We start from the raw sequence: 22,182 nt of genomic DNA, 5'->3' as shown, positions 1-22,182 counted from the left end.
ACAACTCTTATCTAAACGCACTTAAAACAACAAATCCCAACCGTGTGTGTGCCAAACAAAACTCACATTTCAGGCTAATGTGGCCTACAGACCTCCAGACTTTTGTGTAACTGGGAATATTTTATTAAAAAAAGAGAGAGACAGAAGAAAAGAAAGGGGAAGTGTGAGTGCCTTATGTAGATTCTACTACTTATGACACTAAATTGAGCTAAATCACTCCATAAAAGTGTCTGTTTTATTAAAATACTGGAGAGAAGCTATCAAGAACATGGGCATTCAAATCACACTTCAGAAGGGCCAACACTTTGGCCAAAAGAGAACGTAGTTAGTAAGAGGACTAGTTTCCTGTGCACATGTGGATGTAGACAACGCTGTGAAGGCTGCAAAGACATTCTCCCACAGCTGATTCATTCTGCTTTCAGTGTCCTCAAAGGGAAATTCGTATGGTGGAGTATAAACACTTAAAAAGAGGAAAGAGCACAAACGTTCACGATTTCTTTTTCATAAAGGGGTCTACTCTTTCAAAGCCAAATATTTAAGTTCTTTTGATTCTCCTTTTATAAAAGGGAATTGACTATCACCAGTTATCATTTATTGCTAAATGCAATTTTTGGATCAGAAAATATTATTACAAACTGATCCTAAGATTTTTTTTTTAACAGATTAGAGAATGTTCTTCACATTAAGTGTAGGACATGAAGTAAACGGAACAGAGCCTCTGCTTGCCTACCCTCAGTACTCGAATTAGCAGATGAATTAGAAAAAGGCACACTTTGCTCCAGGCACAATAGGTGCATGCCCTGGAGATCAGAGCACAGGCTGGGACTCAGTCACCCGACGACTCCTCAACCGGCTGCTTGTGTAGTGCATGAGAAACTGGACAAGTGTCTACAGCAGACCTATCCTGTCCCACGGTTACAAACGTTATTTTAATAAAGGAATTATTTAGATTCTGGGGATCAGTACTTTCTAGCCCACTCTGTCTCTTTACCTGATCAACCATCCCAAATTTACAAACTGTCTAAGATGTCAAAATAATTCATACTCCGGCCATGACTTTCAATGGTTTGATATCGAACCACTTACCTGAAATCCTCCCTCCCCTCAAACTTCAGCCTGGCTACCAACTTCAGGGCCCACTCTGCTTTTCTCACCTTGCTGTCTGGAGAGGGGCACGTAGCAGCCTGTTATGAACTAGGCCGCTCTGCACAGCTGCCTGGCTCTCGTTGCCTCAGCTCTGCGGGGGCACCCTGTTAGCTCAACCACGTCCTTGAGCTTCTTCATTACCCAAGAACAGCATCTTTTATGAGATTCTCCCCCCCCACCCCAAATTCACCCAGCTCTGCAGAGTAGATCCAGAAAGGCTCTAACTAGGCTACTAGGAAACAAGTCATAAAATCTTGTTGGGATCTTCTGGTGAATTTGTATTAGCCTCTCTAACAAGGTCAGTCAGTGGCAAACAGGCTGAGTCTGAGCACTGAGAATGATTCATATATATAACTAACAGATACTGACAATGTTAATTAAAATGTTTACCACAAAGGCAGGAACTGGTATAAAATATTTAGAAAGCAACAGCCCTCTCTTCTTCAGAAGTGCATATCTAGATAGATTCTGCCCACTTAGATAGACAATCCATAAATATTCAGAGTACTACGAAGTGCAAGTAACTGAGGGAGGAAACAATGCAAAGACGCATAATAGAATGACTATATTTTTCACACCAAAACTTGTACATGACAATGAGATAGAACATCAGAAACTAGAACTCTCCTGAAAGTTAAGGAATATAAAGTTAAGGAAAATATCAGATTAGCCCAAATTGCAAAGAGCTGATAATGTAAGGGAGATAGATAGAAATATCCTAAAGAATAACAAACAATATGAAACAGACTAAGAGTAGTCTATCTGGGACATATAAGTGGCAAAGACCAAAAGGTTTAATAACACCTGAGTTGGCCAGTATGTAGGAAACAGGCTCTCCTACAAACTGTTGATGGAAATTTAAATTAATATAATCTTCTTGAAGGGCAATTTGTCCTCCATAGTACAATTTAAAAATTCACATATGCTTTGACTCAGCAATTTCACCAGCATTTGCCTTACAGATATAGACCTACTTGTGTGGAATTTTGTATGTATAAGAATATTTATTGCAGCAATGTCAGTAACAGTCAAGGAACAATTATTCTCATCATCAAAGGACTGGCTAAAAATCATGAGCTACTATGCAGTCATTAAGAAGAATGAAGAAGCCCTATATGTACCCACATGGAAGAATATCCAAAATATATATGCAAAAAAAGCAAAGTAGCAGAGTGTGTCTAATATGCTCCCATGAGCACACACACACACACACACACACACACACACACACGCACGCACAGAGATATTTCTACAGGGATACATAGGAAACGGGCAACTGGAACTGCCTCCAGGGAGGCAAAGACTCTACTTCTCCCCACACAGTCTTCTGTACTTTGTGAATTTTATACTATGTGCACATAATACCTAATCAAAAAGATAAAAACTTTAAAGGGGGGCTGGGAATAGATATATAAGTAGTGCTATAGACAGGAAGAGACTATCTTGAGTAGGCGTGGGCCACGAAGGTTTCCCAGAAAGGCACTCCAAGTGAAATCAGCCTGGGGGAGATGGCTTGTAAGGCTGGGGAGGTGTCCTGAAGGCCAGACTCGTGAGAAGAAAAGAACAAAAGGAAGCCATTTTTTGTCTGCAAAGAGTAAGGTGGATCAGGAAAAGAGACTAACATTATGCAGACACTGAATGCTACACTTCTCTGATAGTACCTCTTTCTTAGTGGGTCATGGGGATGAATATGTAATGTAACGCATTCACTTACTGAATGTCTACCATGAGCCAGGAACTATGCCAGACGCTGAGCACACAAAAACCAACGAGACTCAGTCCTTGTCCTCACTGAGCTCTCTACCTGAGGAAGATGCAAACCTAGGAGAGTGGAAGAGGAATTCCATAGGGAAAACACTGACTAGCAAATACCTAAGAGCAATTATATATCCGTTCTATATTATGTGGTGATAATGATGGTGGTTATGAAAATAATAGCTAACACTTAAATCACATTTCCTGTGTGCCAAGACTCTTTTCTAAGCGACTTTCACATATTAATTCATTTAATCTTCACAACAACCCTACGAACTAGGTACACTATTATTATGCAATTTTAATAAACAGAGAAACTGAGGCACAGAGAGGTTTTTAAAACTTATCCATCGTTACACAGCTAGTAAGAGGCTGAACTTACTTGAACTTCAAAAGTATGGCTCTAGAACTGAGCCATGAACAACTACAAGTGACCCTGAAGGGACAAGTGCCAATCTCAGAATAAATAATACCACATTTATTTGCACAGGACTTTGCAGTTGACAAAATACTTTCACATGTTTCCTCATTTTCAAGTTTTAATAACCCTGTGATATGCTCTCCTTGAAATGAGCATACATTCTACCTATTAAAATAAATGAAATAATAAAAGCCATTATAAATTCTCAAAATTCCCAGCACTGGAAATAACTGAAGTAGTAGAAACGTTTCTTTCAAAGAACTCTACAGAAATTCAGTGCATGGTAATATCTGAGTTAGACCATATTAGGCAAGCTTTCATAGGAAAGGCAATGACAAACTAGATAATGGGATTCACGTGTTGTAAATGCTGAACAGTGAAATATTGCTTCTGATCTACTAAAATGAAAATTATGATTCTTACATTCTATTATTAATTATATGATTATGGTGAGCACTTTGGCAACTGGTATACATGCGTTTAAATATTGTATTATTCAACTAGCATTAAATAAAATGCATTTTAATCAATCCTTCTCCTTCTCAAAATAGTTTATATTGTTTAAACAGGATAAACTAGAACAGAAAATTTGAAAAGCAAATTTACCTGTCAAATTTAGGAAAGGAAATTCCCCAATTCTTTCTACCAGCTTAGCTCTTAAATAGATCCAGACATATTTGTAGAAAGTACCAGTTGACATCACTCAATGGGGGTTTCCTTACTTTTGTTAATTTTGGAGTTCCTTGTCAGCAGGGACACACAATATTTGTTTCCTTTACTTTAATCAATATGTGCCTAAAATGAGTACCTACTCAACGAAAGTGAAATGTGCACTGCCCTTATAACGCAAAATAAATGCTCTACTCAATTTTTTAACCAAAGCATACAAATATCTGATGAAAGAAAATTAAGCCTTGGCACCATTGGAAGGAAAAAAAATTTGCCAACCATCTTTCTGGCATAATGTTTTCTACAGAGACTTTCCACAGTATTATCTCATGCTCTTTAATATTTGCCACTTTAAAAGACTTTCTCTCTAATTAAATAATTACCTTCTTAGGAAAACACAACTCACTCCTAAATTGAGTAGGATTCTCCTCTCCTCTCTTATTCAAATTCTACCTCTTCTTCAAAGTCTTGTTCAAAACTCATTTTCTCTATGAAGCCATCACCCTCTGGTTTCAAAGATCTCTCCCTTCTCAGACGTTAATTATATGAATCACATATCCTGACAGATGATCATTTGCCTCCTCCTATTCTTTTTCTGATTCAATAGTACTCAGTCTACATTTCTCTCATGGCACTTGTTATTTTGCTTTGAATTACAGTTATTTTAAATATCTGTTTGGCTGCTCCACTAAAAGGACTAAGTCACACCCATCTGTGTACTATCTTTGATTAAAGCCCAGCCCTTGACACACTAATAGTAAATACTTGTTGGATTGAATGGATATAAATTTTGCACAACCTATAAGAATACAAACTTCTTGAAAGAAGGGAACATGCCACATTTCTTTTTTCTTTATTCCTAAATACCTAGCCCCGTGTCAGACGCAAAACAGCCACTCAAAGATATTCAACAAATACAGTATAAGTAAATCAGCTGTAGTTTAGTTTTACTTATGTGAAATTATCTCTTCAGTTGCTCTGATATCTGAATAAACATGTGCCTGATCAGTCGACTCAAAAAAGTGAGATTACTTCAAATACCCCTGCTTTTGAAGGCTGTTTATTGAGAAGAGAGGGTTAGCAGCACACATGCACACAGCTAGTGTTGTTTCAGTAGTTAAAAACTGATATTTGAGTATTCACAATGAACAAAACATACGAGTAGATGTGGCAGACTGAAACCTGGCCACTATACTTTCTATCTGCCCCCATCACGAGGCCTAGTCTATTCTCCCACCCCTTGAATCTGGGCTGCCTTGTGATTGCTCTGATCAATACAACAGCAAAAGTTAACGCCGTGCGATTTTCAAGCCGAGGCCTCAAGAGATCTACTTCTGCTCTTGAGGTGCTTATCTCCCTTCTGCCACTCTGAGAACAAACCTGAACAGTCTGCTGGAGGATGAGACCACACGGAGCTGGGACAAACAGTCCCAAGTGAGGGTGTCCTAGACCAAAAAGCCCCAAGCCAATCAGGCAGCTGACCACAGATGTGTGTGAGCCTAGCCAGACCAGCAGAAGAATCACCCAGCTAAATCCAGTCTAAGCGGCCAATCCACAGAAACACAAGCCAAATAAACAGTTATTTTAAGTCACTAAATTTTGGGGTGGTTTGTCCCACAAAAAGTTAACTGAGACAGCTAGAAATCCATCACCATCTACTTTAAAACTGAACACTTACATGGTGTCACCACACTAATTTCTATTCCACAGCAGTTTTGAACTTTACAGCCAATGCAAATTATTCCTACATGTTTAATATTTATTTTTAAATAATCTTAAAATTTTAATATGATTAAATAAAATATTCTAATTATGCTTAAAGCATAATTTCTAAGTAAAAAGTAACTGCTAGCCTTTTCAATGAGTTTTTAAAAACCTATTATCTAATAACTGAATACATCTCATCTCTATCCCCTTATGATCCATGAGAATTTCTTTAAAACTACACAATGTGTCTCTTGCTTACAACATTGGACAGGGGAAGTCAAGTGTGACCTCTATGCTTCATTGCTTTATTTTTTTTGATTTTTTAAAATTCTTTTTTTATTGTAGTAACAGTGGTTTTTAACATTATATAACAAATTTAACATCGTTATATATTGCGATTTCTGTGTAGATTAAAACATGTTGACCACCCATTCATTGCTTTAAATACTCATATCTGGGAGGGGGAAAGAAGCAGTAAAGCAAACTTTTAATCAAAATGTTCAACAAGGTGTAGAAACACAGACAACCAAAAGCAATGGCTAACTCTACCCTCCAGTCTCAGATTATGGAATTTAGTTTATGAATTTTGAGATATGAATAACTTTCAGTTTCAGATTGAGAAGTGTATGCATCCTTGGTAATAGGAAATTTGACTAGAATAAGAAAATGATGCTAAGAAGTCAAACTCTTTCTCCTTTTAATGTTTTTGGCCCATTCGCCCCTTGGTCCTCCTTCCAGCCACCTGAGCATTCCCTGCTGACTCTTCCTTTTCTTCCTCTCCCTGACTCTCTTGAACTCTTCCCCTTGCACGGGTCATCTACTCCCACAGCTCCAACTACCACTTGGAAGCACATGAAGAGCCTTTGTCTCCTTCTCTTTAGTCATGGTGTTACACCAAGGCTTTCCTCATTTCCAACCATTTGTTGTAAATCTATGCCAAAACCCAGCACCTTAAACGCAATAGACTTGACATTAAAGTAAGTCAGCCTCCCCATCCGAAGACTAGCTCCTCCATGAGATATTTTTGCTACTTTTAATGGTGTCAGCTTTTTCCCAGTTACACAAACTAGAAACCTTAGAGCTATCTTCAACTCCCTATTCTCCTATGTCTACTGTTGTTGTTATTTTAAATGAGTAGACAAGTCCTATAGATTTTACCTCCACAATACCTCTTGCATTAATTCTCTTTTTCTATTCCCCCATCATAATTCGGGATATCATCAGTACTTGACTGGACCACTGTAACAAGATCTCTTCCCATCCCAATTTCTCCTAGATACCACAACCAGAGGTATCTTCTTACAGTTCGAATCTAATCAGATGGCTTACCTAATGAAAACTTAATGCTCCCCATGACTTACTAACTAAACTGTCCTATTCAAGGCAACAAATAACTCCATAAATCAGACTCAACTTACCCTCGCAATCTTATCTCCCATGCACTTAATGATCTAACTTCATTACTTGCTGGAACTCATGTCCTGTGCTTTTCTCTACTTCTCTTCATGGCTTACAGTATTTCCTTAGTAATGATGATCAGAATACATATACAATATCTATACTGCTTTAAAATTTAACATCATATGATAAAGCATTTTCCAAACATTTCACTTTTTGATAAATGATTCTTACAAATCTCTAGATTATTTCCAAATTTTCCTATTGAATATCATTGAGAAATATCTCTGTATTTGCATTTTGGATTATTTTATTAGAACTGATTCCCAAAAGTACAATTACCAGAAAAAGATTTTAAAGAGTCTTGGCATACATTTTGTACTTTTAATATTCAGTTGATTATCACTGTATTATCAAGCTTAAGCTTGATCCTCAGATGTAGTTGGTGTGTTTTATTAACTACAATGTTGGTATTTATAACCTGTAATTCTAACATGCTTCTCCCAACCCTCTGCTCCTTCAGGGCCTCCTTGTTTCCTCCTCCAACTATGACCTCCATCTCCAGCCCATGCAATTATCAGAACTCAGCTGCAGGCCAACAGCCATCAGAGCAAAAACAAAGAATAGCTCACCACTTCTCAAAACTTGGAATTTTGAAAACATAATAATATACTTCCTATTTTTAGAGGTGGGGTCATGGGGGAACTTGCTATTCGAGTCAAATGAGTCAGTGAAGATGAGAAAGTTAATGTATTTCAGTCAGTATGTCGGTGCTGGCACGCACCATTACCAAAAGCAGTGGACACGGAACATTTTATTTTAAAGGATAGTATTAAGACGTGTTCAAATATAAGATTATGAATTGGATATTTCAATATTGGTTGTGATTTTGCACACTATTTAAACAAAATAATTAGCATATTTCAAATACTATAAACTTTACCTCAAATTCCTCTTTTTGCCAAATAATCTCACACGCTAATCTTCCTAATCTTTGTTTTTAAATATCCCTCTCCAGATTAAAACTTCTTTAAAGGTCCCACATTATGGACGTGCACTTACGCTACACTGAAGAAGACCCCTTGAAGTCAGTGATATCAGCATTAATGCAGAAGGATGGGCTTGCCTTAACCAAGTGAAGAGAGAGGGAGTAAGGAGACTACTTCAACAGATCAGCAAGTGGGAAAGTCTGGAGGTAAAAGAGAACACAATACTTTCTGGGAACTGCAATTGTCTGGATCAAAGGGCTGGAGAGGAGAGTAGCGAGAAAGTGAAAAAGAAGCCTAGTGCCAGAAGGACCTTTATTCCAGGAGGGTGGCGGGGAGCCTCTGAAAGACCACATGGTGGACAACATGACCAGATCTATAGTTTAGACTGATCAATCGCTCTGGCAGAAGGCAAGTCTGGAGCAGGGAGCATGTAGGAGGCTGACATAAAATCGCAACTAGAGCAGTCGTAACAGTGGGAGGAGAAAGAAGCCGAGAGGGGATTGGTAGAGGTTTTTGGGAAAGGGACTAGACCACACATATTGTTAATGGACCGAAAATCCATCGTTCTCTCTTTGTAGGAATACTTTTTTGCTTTTGTTAAATGTAAAATAAAACCACAGTGCTCTGAAGCACAAGGAAAATATACCTAGATAAGTTAAGACTGTATTTTCTTCACTCTCCAATACCATCAAGTGTAAGAAGCACTGTCAGCTTAATACGCTGTGGTGGGGTTGGGGGTGGGAATCAATGGGACCACATAACAGGAGAGACGGAGGTTGTTAAGGCTGATGGTTGTGGGGAGGAATTAACAGTTCTTGAGTCTGACTTGTAAGTTTCCTGCTTTATGCAACTGAAATGAAGTCAGAGAACAGTGTCCCCCTCGAAGGGAAGAGGAAGGAAGTACTATCCACCAGTAAGCACCCCACGGTCAGACTGCGCAAGGGAGGTTGCCAGAAAGTCTGGGAACACCTCCAGCCAACTGGCAGCCACGCTTTGTACTTAGAGCACCGGTGCTGCCCAGGTCTGCCAGGAGACGGGTGCAGAGGGACACAATTCCTTACCCCATCCTCTCATTCCCAGGATAGCATGTGTCAAAGTATCTACCACAGAGTACTTGCCCATGGGGGAAAAAGTCTCCATGAACTAAGTTTTAGCGCCCTTTTGTAGTCTTCCATTCATTCCCCACAAATACATGAAGCACTGGCTCCCTGCTGGGTGCTGTTCTAGGCACAGTGGACGGCATCAACCAAGGCAGACACGTGCCTGCTCTCACTGAAATCGCATTCCAGCCGAATGCAAACTGCATAATGAAGACTAAGGACCCCATAGTAAAGAAAATTGATTAATTTATCCGACCCCGAAAACTTCACTATTTTACTTTTTAAAATAAACTGACTATATTTATTTTGGAAAACTCTGCTCAACACCTTTTATCAACCTCCACTCCACTCTCTCATTTCTTCCTCAAATTTCGCACGTCAACTTCGAAGACCCTGCAATCTCAGGTGACCAGTTTCCTTTTTCTCTCACTCCCAAGACATTCAATTACTTGTCTATGTTCCTTGTGTCTAGCACAGTTCTCTGAATATAGGAGGTGACTGTTCTCTAAAAGAATATAATTTGAAACAAGGCATCAGGTGATTAAAAAAAAAAAAAGCTAAAAGCCAGGTTCAAACAGCAGAGCTGACTCTGCAATTAAATTTAACGTATATCTGTAAGAGAATCCCTAACATATCAAAGGCCCACACGGCACATGGTGGTAGCTGCAGCTCCATTATATCTACTCATAATGAATGTGTCACAGCAGACACAGGATGGGTCATTATGTGAATAACGCTGTTTCTGACACTTTACTCTCTGCTTACCTATCAAGAAAAGGCTGCCAAAACTAATATTGCACTGAAAAATGATTAGCTACCTTATCAACATTTTTGGTTCACACCCTTGTCAATCACAGAACATTCCTTAACTACTTGACAGTCTAACAATATTTTATCCTTCATTAAAATCTCTTAATGCTTTAACAAGATGACTAAAACACTCTGAGCTGGTTTTCTTGCACTTGAGAATTTATTCCAACTGCTAATAACTCACAAAATGTATATCATTTGAAATAAAAATTATTAAAGTAAATGCCTTTAAGCCAACTAAATAAAAGATCAGGTAACTAATATTTGGGGAGTATACTATAGTTTATAAAACACTTTCACTTTTAAATATCTGATTTAATTCTTATACAACTCCATGGGCTAGAAAGCATTATTATTATTATATTACCCATACTTTACAGAAAAGTAAAATTTCACTGATTTGATGAAAAAACATAAACTATTACTTGGTTGAGCCAGAATCTGAACTTATACTTTGATTCCAAATCCCAGGATCTTTCTATGGCTTGGAAAGTCTCTATCCTTAACACTTTTATCAACATATCCAGGTGATTGAATAAATAAGTTTGAAAATTTATCAAGAAAATAGGATTTCACGACTAATATAAATTTTAACAAATACAAGGCAAATAACTGAAGGAAAATACTTGAGTAAACAAACACACAAATGTGCTCACTATTAAGGTTATCAATTATGCATATGAATAGATATCTTTGTTTTAGAGCAATTAAGAAATGTACCATATTTCCACGTAAATAAGGTAAAATGAGTAGATGACAATTAGGTGCCAAAGATCAGACCATAAGCTCCCTGAGCACAGGGACTTGCCTCTTTTGTTCACTGCTCTACTCCCAGCACACTCAATAAACTCTTCTTGAATGAATGAATGAGAAGTGTAACATGGAATATAAAAATGAGGCTCTTAGCTATGGAAGGAAAAAGAATATGCAAACCCAGGACGCCAAGTACAATTCATTAGGTAATTACCAGGTAACTTACACGTGCCTATAACTAAGCTGTGTATGTATGGATCTTCCCTTTCAGATAACAAACTGCATGAGATGGGAATTAGAAGTCAGATTTGCATCCTCTAGAGTGCTTGGCTAAACAATTTTTAGTAGATTAGTTATTTTCAGCCCTGATTGTACATTAGTACGACTTGAGGAACTTAAAAAAAAAATGCCTAGAGCCCCACCAGACACCAACTAAAACTGAATCTCTAGGGGTGGGATTGAGCTCTGATTTTATTTTAAAGGTTCACAACTGATACTGATATCCAGTGATGGGTGAGCACCACAAGTGTAAACCATAGTTTTCAAATTCTGGCATACAGGAGAATCACCTGGAGGACTTGTTAAAATTCAGCCCCACCCCCCCAGAGTTTCAGATTCAGTAGGTCTGGGGTAGCACCTGAAAATGTGCATTTTTAATAAGTTTCCAGGTGATGCTGATGCTGCTGGTGTGGGAACGACACGTTGAGAACCACTGCTGCAGACCATCTAAAATGTTTTGAATGAATTAAAGAATAAACATAGGAGATACATGAATAGAAAAATATGAACATTATGCGAAAAATTTAAATATAAAAAAGAAATGTCATGCTCAACATCATTGGTCGTTAGAAAAACATAAATTAAATCCACAATGAGATACCATTACATACTTACTAGAATGACTAAAATTAAAAACAAAACCAAAATAAGCCAAGTGCTGGTGAGAGTGCACAGCAACTACAACTCAGACACTGCTGATGGGAGTGAGGAAGGGTACTCCATATTGGAAAACAGTCTGTCAGTTTCTTATGAATTAAACATACACTTACCATATAAGCCAGCAATCCCATGCCTGGATATTTATCCAAGAGAAATAAAAACTTACATTCACATAAAAACCTGTACATGAATGTTAATAACAACTTTATTCATAATGGCCCCAAGCTGGAAACTGAAATGTCCTTCAACTGATGACTGAATCAATAAACTATGGTCCATCCATTCGATGGAATTCCATATTAGCAATGCTATAGATGAATCTCAAATGCATTCTGCTTAGTGAAAGAAGCACTTAAAAGGCTACACATTGCAAGATTCCAGGTATACAACAATTCTGAAAAAGTTAAAACTATATGGAGAAAAACCAAAACAGTGGTTGCCAGGGGCTGGAAATGGGGGGAGGTGTTGACTAGAAAGGGGAACCCATTTATACACATGTAACAATTATAAAACTTAAATCATTCCAACCTTGGGAAATAATAACCTGAAAAGATAATTATTTTCTTAAGTATGATGTACCTCGTCCCCAGGACACTTAGGATTTAGTCTGCCTATTCTAGGTTCAGGCTGCTTTCTGAGCACAGATGTCATCACACTTTCTCAAAATAAGCCACCAAGAAACACCCATAGCTCACAGTTTGTTTAAACCTGCTGCTGACTCATTTCTCCCTTGATAACTGAACCTTTCTTTCCTAATAACTTTAATTATAGCCATCTATCATTCTAAAGCTTCCCCTTTCCTCGGGAACGTATCTGTTATCCTTGTGACCTCCTGACTGTGAGACATTGAGTAAATATGTCACCTCCAAGATTCAGTCTGCTAAAAAGAGAACCTGCATTTTTCATGCATTCCTCTCCCGCACGTGGATGTCACGAAGATTAAGAGAGATGATGTATGTGCATGGGATTATTGTTGTGATGCTTGAAATAAATTTCATGGAATTTGTTCTAAACTTGTAGTGCAATAAATATCCTACTCCTCTTGACCAGCACACAACAGCGATTCACATTGGAAAAGGCCTTTTTAGGCACTATTTACTGAACGCATTGCCAAAACCAAGGGCTCTGGAAAAGGAGGACCCAGCTTGCAGTCTCACTCTGTAACTTACTTTGTGACCCTGGGCAAACTACTTACCTTTTATGAGTCTCACTTTTTTTTATCTATAAAACGACTACAACTACACATTTCTCTAGGGGCTACTTTGAAGGCAAAATGAAGCACACATAAACTACTATATAACGTGTGATATGATTCCTACTCCCTGATCTCTAAGTGGAAGGGCTCAAGCAAGAGATTTCTCTCTCAGCTAGGGAAAGCAGATTCTGCCAGTGTCATCAGAGTAAATCAATGCAGATCAAATTGTTCACTACTTACGAGTGCCATGACAAATCAATTTCTCAACAAATGAATAAAATGTATGAACTGAGAGAGAAGAAAACTACACGGCGCAGCGTTTTCAAAAGTTGAAAGATACATATATAGGGGAAAGAACATGAGCTTTGGTGTCACCCAAACCTGGCTTTGAATTTCAGCACTTGTGATCTTAGGGACATTATATTACCTCTCTTTGCATATTTTCTCACCTATAAAATAAGCATAGTTATCTTGAAGAGTTGTGAAAAACAAATAATGTATATAGAGTATGCAAGTACCATACCCCGTGCACAGGTAGGCACGCAGACAAACAATGCCTGCAGGTGTTCATTAAGTACCATATGTACTAGGGATTATCCAAAGCCTGGCTATTTTATTATTACTATTTCCCAAAAGGACTAGGGCAAACCTAAGTTAAAGGCAGAACACATGGGCATTTTATTGGTCATTATAAAGGGCATTAGAAAAGCTACTTTTTCACTACCAAAGAGTTCCTTGATAGCTTAATGCTTTGACTAAAATTTTACCATGATAGAATCAATGTAATTTGAATTAATCTTTTTTTCTTCACTCATTTAATTATTTATTTGGTACCCCAAATCTGCTTTATAATGTACAAATTCCTGGAAAGTAACAACTGTGTGAAACAAAAGAGGGAGGATAGTTACACCCCTCCTAATGCTCTTTCTCTACCCCTGGCATCTCCTCTCTTCTGGTTCCACTGTTTACCAGCTTTGCAACCTTGGGCATATCACCTAAGCTCTCTGAAGCTACTTCATCGTTAAGACGGAATGGTACCATTTAGCTTCCCTGATGTAAGTAACGACCTATGGGAAAGACACTGTATGGGGTGGGAAACACAAAGAAAGAAGGGAGGAAAGGGACACAGAAAAGAATCAGACAGCTAACTGACTCAGAGAAGAGAAAGAAGGAGAGGGGCAAAAACATAAAGAATAAAAAATTTGCATAGGAGAAAAATTTCACTCAATGAGAACATAAGTCCTCAGGCCAAGGATGTAATTCAGCCTGAAAAAGTCAATCTCTGTTATGAAACTTATGATTTTAGCATTTTCCAACAATTATAGGTCATCCATCAAGTGAACAGTGATGGCTTCATCAACACTATCAAGGAAAAAAATGAAGATCAACTGAGGGCCACAGAGATGCTAAAACTGTCTGTAGAAGAGCCAGCAAACCTAAATTTTTATAAATTTGCTTAAATGTTCTAAGCAGTCACACAAAGTGAGCTATCCTCACTTAATTCCTGAATACAATGCTACTATGGTATTAAAAAGTGTATTTTACCATACACACCACACATTTGCACTAATATATCACTATAAAGGGTTATATACACAAAATCACATATACTGACTTTTTTGAGCAATTTAAAGGATTTTCAAAGCCACTATGAATTGTTAACCTTGTAAATGCTAATTTTCTTCTTTTTCTCACTCTCTTCTTTACTGATGATATATTGCTGAAGGGAAAAGAAGTTTTATCATCAGATCCCCTTCACTAGATTCTGATATTCTTTTTCTAGTTGACTAATCTGTTTTATCAACATTAACTGAACTCTGATTATGTGAGGAACAAAAGGAATATAGAGATGAATAAGAAATTATTCTGCCTTCAAGGGTCTTGGGCTTTGGTTAATCACAGGTCAGCAACACACATTGTTGGGATAGACAGTTATCACTATGACAAAGATTTACAGGCTGAAGAGTATCAGGATTAAGTCAGGTTGGTCAACCCTTCACCCAGTTTGAATGTACTCAGTGTATTTCTAAGCACGGTCAAACATTTTCCCTCCTAGCATCACCTTTGTTTCTTCCTCATTCGTTTTCTTCCAGGTTTCAAAACTCACACATGCCTTCCCAATCTCCAAAGGTGTTATCTTCTCTATAATCCCACTGTTAACCTGCATGTGGGTTAGGGGCTCCCATACCTGGCCCCTCACCACAAAATCTCCATCTGCTTTTCAATAGAACCCACTAGGTTTCCACCATACATTCTCAAATGATGCGAAATGCACATTCTGGCCTGAGTTTGGAGTATCTTGAAAACAAAACCATTCCTCTCCTGAAGAAATCACAACCTACTGTTAACTGGGCACATTAATGCTGATATCCCTTGTTAAGTGCCTAACAAGGCACTGAAAAATGATATTATGAGAGGGTAAAATCAAAGTTCACAAACTGATAGCTTTGTTTGCATTGTGTTTTAAAAATCTAGTAACTAAAAAATAATCAGCAAGATATCTGGGTTTTCCAAAAGAACCTGAAGATCAGGCAACAGTGGGTCCACACTCACTCATAACACACTGGCACAGGTGGTGGGTGTCTCCTTTCAATAGGACATAAGCTCTTAAGTACATGACGGTTATCCTGCAGAGTTTCATGACGATCGAGGACCTGTACTATAGTACTATGTGCCTGGGCCTCACGCTGCAGTTCAAGGACTACAGCAGTAAGGAAAACATAAGAGGCCTTCCCCTCATGGAGCTACACTGCGGTTTTGAGGGCAAGCCACTAGGAACAGTAAAGTGAAGGCATTCTAATGTTCCTGAGGAAATCCCTATTTAACAGCATCCTTGAGTGAATCCTTTCGTGGAGCAGAACACCACTCCCCGTTTTATCATTTTTGAGATCTAGATTGAGCATGCTTAAATGAAGTTACACAGTTAATCTGTGACTCCATATAATTACAAGATTACAGTGTACGTTCTTCTAATTACAGTGTAAATTCTATGTCTGTATATATAATACAAAAGTCATTGTCACTGAAATTGGATTCAAATATCTCCATATTTTATGTTCTGCATATCTCATATATGACCTCAATATACTGTTAAATTTGTAAACATCTTTGGATTAGCAAATTTTCATTAAAAAAAAAGACATGCTCTCCCTTAATCTGAGCATTTAAATGTACCAACAAAATTACATTTCATATTAGATTATTTTAATATTAAAGATCTCAGATTCATAGTCAATTCCACTTTTGGTCACAGTGAAGCCCTTATATTTTGAAAATTTCTAAGTAGTATCAATCATTGCCTAATGCCCTCAACTTCCGCCTTGCTGACCTACACTAAAACTTCTGATGCCTACTAATTTTATAATAAACAAATGAATAAAGGATGAAAGAAAGATTGCTCGATGGCTTGAGAAAATATCTATACAGAGGTATCTGCACACTCTAATTAAGTTCTCTTGATATTAAAACTGCAGGAGACCATGAGTTGTAATAGTGGAGACAGTTTATGTAAAAGAGGTGAGGAAGAAGGAAAATTACCTGAACATATTGTTTAGATAAATTAAAATAATTTCATCCAAGAAAGTCTGGTTATGTCTGCCTTAAACCAAACCATATTGTTGGTTTTACAACTTGAATTAGTAAGAAGATGATGATTACCATTTAGGGAAACAGAATTCTTTTCTGTGAAATTGTTCCCTAATTCAGTTATCACCACCACCACCAAGTGTAAAAATTCTCTTCAACCAATCTTGGTTTGTACGACTCCAAGAGTCTGAACTAAGAAAAATGGGGCACAGGAGGGAGCTCAGTAGGGTCAGCAGGGAGACAGGCTACAAAGTAAGCGACTCAAACCCAGGTCTTCTGGCTTTCTTTCCACTATGCTGTACTAGCTCTTTCTCAAAAATAACTTAAATCTAACGTAAGCTTTCAGAGTTTGCAAAGATCCACTATCTCATTTAATCTTGGTAATAATCCTGGCAAGCTGGGGCAGACACAGTATCTTTAATATACAGGAAGGACACTAGGTACCTGGGGATAAAATGTTTTGTCCAAAGAAGTTGGATCTAATATCTGGTAATATCCATGAGGCAAAAATAACTACCAAAAAAAATTATTGTGTGCAACTAGAGTATGTCACTTTTAGAGTGATCCTATCTTTAAATGAATATTGTGTGGCTGTTATGTCTGTCTCCTAGGGATGTAAATACCAGATATCTGTCCTGCCCCTATTCTTTCTCACCATAATCCTGCAGCACAGTCTTTCCTGCTGGGCCTGAATCCAGCCCCAGGCAGCTCCTATCAATCGACTGCCCATACTAGCCACACAGATAAAATCTGCATTCCTATTTTGATTCTCTTCATTTAGGTCCCACAACGTATAACATTTCTGACATTTTTCTCTGCCTTTGATTTGCTATTTGTTATTAATGGTTCACACACTATTTCATGTTTGTATATATTGTCTTTTCTAAGTACTGAGACTCTGTCTTTTATTTATCTCAGAGCACGAACTGCAAGGATTCATATACGGTAGGCAAAGTGTTCTGAACGTACCCGAGACAAAAGTATGGGTGTTCATGGAAAAATCTAAAGTTAAAAAACAAAAGACAAAAAACTTGCCCTTGTTTCTAATTACGGTTTAGATCAGGGGTCAGTAAACTTTTTCTGTAAAGAGCCAGACAGTAAATACTACAAGCTTTGTGGGCCAGATGGTCTCTCATGCAACTACTCAACTCTGCCATTATAGGGTATACACCCACAGACAGTAGGTAAATGAATGAGAGTGTCTATATTCCAATAAAACTTTATTTATGGACAACGAAATCTGAATTTTATGTAACTTTCATTTCACAAAACATTCTTCTTCTCTTGTTTTGTCCCCAGCAAACAAAAAATGTAAATTAAAGCATGTGAAAAACCATTCTTAACTTGCAGGAGGCAGGCTGGATTTGGCCCAAGGGCCATAGTTTACTGACCTCTCGCTTAGATCTGGGGTTCTCAGTGAGAACTTCGGGTGGTCTGCAGGATCCTTTCAGTAAGTCCAACTACCTATGTGTGAGGCCAGATTTTCTTTGCCTGCTTCAACCGAAAACAATGTACCACAACAGAATGAATGCAGAAGCAAGTATGAAGATCCAGCTGCCTTCTACTGAGCCAGAAATAGGAGATTTGTAAAAATGTAAAACAACGCCACTTTTCTTACTAATTTTTCTTTATGTTTGGGAAATATACAGTTATATTCTGTAATCCTCTTTATGATAAATGTAATGGGTTTATTATTGATTTTTAAAATGGATTAATATTTTTTAAATTCCTCAGTTTTGATTTTTAATATGCTAAACGTCCATAGCTATAACCCCTGTAAACGAAAGCTCTCTAGGGGCTCGGTACATTAAGAATGTAAGGGAGCCCGAGACCAGACAGTGTGGGACAGGCTGCTGAGCTACAGCCGGGCTAACTGACTCCCGCCTGGGCAGCACGGCGGGCACAACCTCAGGTTGACCCCCCACAGACCACCTGATTTCAGTCTCCCTCTTGACTTTTCCCCACCTAAGAGCTTCCTGGTATTTCTTTGATTAGATCCTAATTTGGTAAAATTTAATCCCATGCAATTTATGTTCTTGTATAATAAGTAGGTAAGAATGTGGTGGTTATTTTCATGAAAGAACCCTTCAGATATGTGCAGACCATAAAAACAGTTAAGCTTTTACTTTGCCAAAAAAGGTAGCTTGAAACAAGTCTCTCTCCCTGGCTTGTATTTTCCAATCTTTAAAAAAAAATTATTATTGCAATTTCTTGCCTTCAGAACATATCTCAAAACAAAAAGATTCACTGGCTCCTTTAAAAATCATAGTTCCTTTAACTTGGCTCCATAAAATTGTGACAGCACAATACTAATCAGCATCCTCACAGCAGCATTAAATCTAAAGAAATAAAGTTTAATTGACAGTGCTCATAACAATGCATTAAAAATCACATTCTGCAAGTAAGGTATACACATCTTACAGAGCATTTTAAGAGAGTATTAATATTTTTCTTGTTCTGTCATTTGAGATTTAAAAACTTTTTAAAAGAATATTTTTTAGGAGAAACAAAGGGAAAGCTGTCTTAATTTCAGTGTTACCACATACAGAGAAAACATATAAGGAAGCATTTCTTTCAATATAAATTTACTTTGTCATCAGGTTTAACTGTCTATCCAAATAATGTGTACTGCTGCCCTGGAGAAATTTTTTTCTCCCTCATTTTAGAATTAAAGAAACAACAACCATGATTCCAACGTTTATCATTTTGCTGAATTGTATATTCTTATTTAGAAACTGTTTCCCCATGAGTATATGTTTCTAAAAATCTTTACAGTTTTCTCTTATGAAATAGTAACTTTGTAAACAATAATGAAGGAGGAAGAAATTTGTATTTTTGGATACTTTTCCTTCAATCTGTATTATAAAATACGTTAAAAAATCAGGAATTATGATCAGATGCTAAATCTGCTATAATTTGTCATTAATGACTTCAAGTAGTAAAATACATTTGGCTATTTTTTTCTTTTTCTTTCTTCTTTTTTCTTTTTGAGGAAGATTAGCCCTGAACTAACATCTGCCGCCAATCCTCTTTTTTGCTGAGGAAGACTGGCCCTGAGCTTAAAATCCACGCCCATCTTCCTCTACTTTATATGTGGGACACCTGCCACAGCATGGCCTGTCAAGTGGTACATAGGTCCACACTGGGAACCAAACCGGCAAACCCCGAGCCACCAAAGTGGAACGTGCAAACTTAACCACGGCGCCACCAGGCTTGGCCCCTACTTGGCTATTTTGACCAACAACCAAATTGAAATTTACTGGCATCTTTAAGATTAAAAAGTCACCACCAAATTATTACTTGTTTTGCGAATTATTACCCATCTGGGAGAACACTGCAAATTATATTAGAAAGATTTTGGTAGCTGTGATGTTCAATGAAGAATAAAGAATAGACTTAAAATGTGGGAAAAATGCTTACTGTTTAAATCCAAGTAAAAGCAAGAGTCCCATCATGATTGCAAAACATTCCAAATTGTGAAACCTAAGTTATTTGTAAGATAGACAAAAGTAAAGCAGCTTCCTCAGTCATTTTTTGAGATCTCAGCATCAATTTAAAGAAAGTGCTTATATTTAAAAGAAAGCCTATTTCAAAATATGAATCCCTACATTAAGTACAAATAGGGACATGAAGTAAATTTATATCTCATATCATATGACATTCCTGTTCCATGTGTATACAAATGAAGGTGATACGAAACTAAAGTTAAAAAAAAAAGTTGTTTGCTTCACTATTCAATTCTTTAAGGACTAAAAGAGCCTCAAGCCTAAAAGAAAGAACAAGTGATGCTAATGTAAAAACAAATTATATGTAATTATTACGTGGATTACATGGAATAAGAGGAAAAGAAAGGACATATGTATTCACTGTGTAGAAAAGATATACTTCTGTCAAACACTGTCTACAAAAATTTTTTTGTGTAATAAATAATTTTTCCCACTCTTTTTTAAACCAAAATTATGTTCATTAAAAATCCTGAGTATAATAAAGTTTATGAGGAAGGCCACAAATTTAAAAATCACATGGAATTTATACTAGCACAAAGACAGAAGCGATCAAGAGGATTTGGTCTCTATTTGAGAAGAAAAAAATAGTCTGAGAAAACACTCATACCACTACCCCAAAGCAGCAAAACTAGAATCAAAGTATAGTTATTTTAAAGCTTGGCACAGCAGTTTAAAATTTGAAAACCACCACTGTTATTTTAATAAAATAATTTTCAGTTTTATTTTCCCAACCTCCCCACCCCCACCCCCCGCCAACGGTGGGAAGATACCCTGTAACTGTCTCCAGCTGCTGGGGAATTTTCTTAGCACTTTGTGGAAACTGTTGGCTTTCAGAAATGGACAGGCTGATTTGAACCAAAAGTTAGACAAAATACAGAATTGCAACAAGAATAAGAAGCAGTTTAGAAAGAGGATCAAGCCAAGCAGATAAGCAAACTTTATAAAATCAGTTTCCTGGGACCGTTCATCAAGTCAGTTCCGTAATTTCAAAAAGCCAGACGAAAGCAAAGCATGCTGACTTACATTGCTTCTTCAGTTCTCTCAGCTGTTGTTTAAATTGTACAAATTTTTCATTATTTTGAAAGTCTGCATCAGAATTCTTATCCTGTAGAGCCAAAAATTTCTTCTGCACTAACAATTTTAGATCTGGTATTTTTTCTGGACGTTCTTCTTTTACCTGAGGAAGACAATAACATTATCTTAGTTAAACGTTAACAATAACACAGTTTCGAAACGTTATTTTTATCTCATTTCATCCAAACAAAAATACTATAATGAGGTAGAAAACAGACTCCCCCCACCAACAGAGAACCAGAGAGGTTAGGACTGCTGGTCAACAGTGGAAGGAATCAGCCATCCCGTTTACTCTTCGCTTTCTTAAACCATCCCTTCAATACCCTGCTAACTTGCTGTCTTTTTGACAACAACTTGGGAGAAAATCTTACATCAGTGCAACTGTGTCCTCCAACTTGCCCGGAACCTGAGCATCATGGCGTCTTCCTTTTCCCAGGCCTGCTCAGTGGCCTCTCCTACTCCCCGTTTGGTTATTCCATCCTTCATTCTCTTAACACTCCTCTTCTCTGGCCCTCTGCCCCAGCAGGTGAGGTTGGCTCCTACGTCACCAAAGTTGAGACTTCAACCTTGAACTTTCACCATCTGCTGCCACAATAAGGAATAAGGCAACTCTAAATCTATATCCTTTTTTTCCCCTCCCAATATTTTATTATAAAATTTTCAAATATGCAAAAAAGTTGAAAGAATTGTATTTTACCATTCGTCTACCTCCTAGGTGCCACAATTAACACTTTCCTGTTTGCTTTCTCACATATCTACCTACTATTTGTCCCTCTCAACCCATCCTCAACCTTATTTATTTATTTTTTTCTGAGGAAGATTCGCCCTGAGGTAACATCTGTGCCAATAGTCCTCTATTTTGTATGTAGGTCGCTGCTATAGCATGGCCGCCAACGAGTGGTGTAGTCTGCACCCGGGATCTGAACCCAGGCTGCTGAAGAAGAGATTGCCAAACTTAACCACTAGGCCACAGGGCCAGCCCCTCAACCTTATTTTTAAGTTTTTCTTAATTCCATCTTGATCTCCTTCAGAATAAACCTTCCCTTTCTTCACGCTCTTTCCTCCCAAAACCTTTAAATTGCTCTTTACTCCCATATTTTAATACAAACAACTTCTTATGATCCTTGCCCTCTCC

At 37.6% G+C, this 22,182-nt stretch overlaps 1 protein-coding gene across 4 annotated transcripts in view; it reads right to left on the bottom strand.

The window, feature by feature from the left end:
- Nucleotides 1-22,182, bottom strand: part of NSMCE2 (NSE2 (MMS21) homolog, SMC5-SMC6 complex SUMO ligase) — a 226,572-nt gene that overhangs the window by 127,341 nt on the left and 77,049 nt on the right. For all 4 annotated transcript variants that reach the window (XM_001497639.6, XM_005613276.4, XM_070222486.1 and 1 more), the window contains one exon: nucleotides 20,997-21,150. In XM_001497639.6, the coding sequence (XP_001497689.3) occupies nucleotides 20,997-21,150 (154 nt within the window). The remainder of the gene's footprint in view (nucleotides 1-20,996; nucleotides 21,151-22,182) is intronic.

Source organism: Equus caballus, chromosome 9, assembly GCF_041296265.1.
Source record: "Equus caballus isolate H_3958 breed thoroughbred chromosome 9, TB-T2T, whole genome shotgun sequence".
NCBI lineage: Eukaryota > Metazoa > Chordata > Mammalia > Perissodactyla > Equidae > Equus > Equus caballus.
The sequence above is the reverse complement of the archived record's forward strand: the minus strand, read 5'-3'. Positions and strand labels throughout refer to the sequence as shown.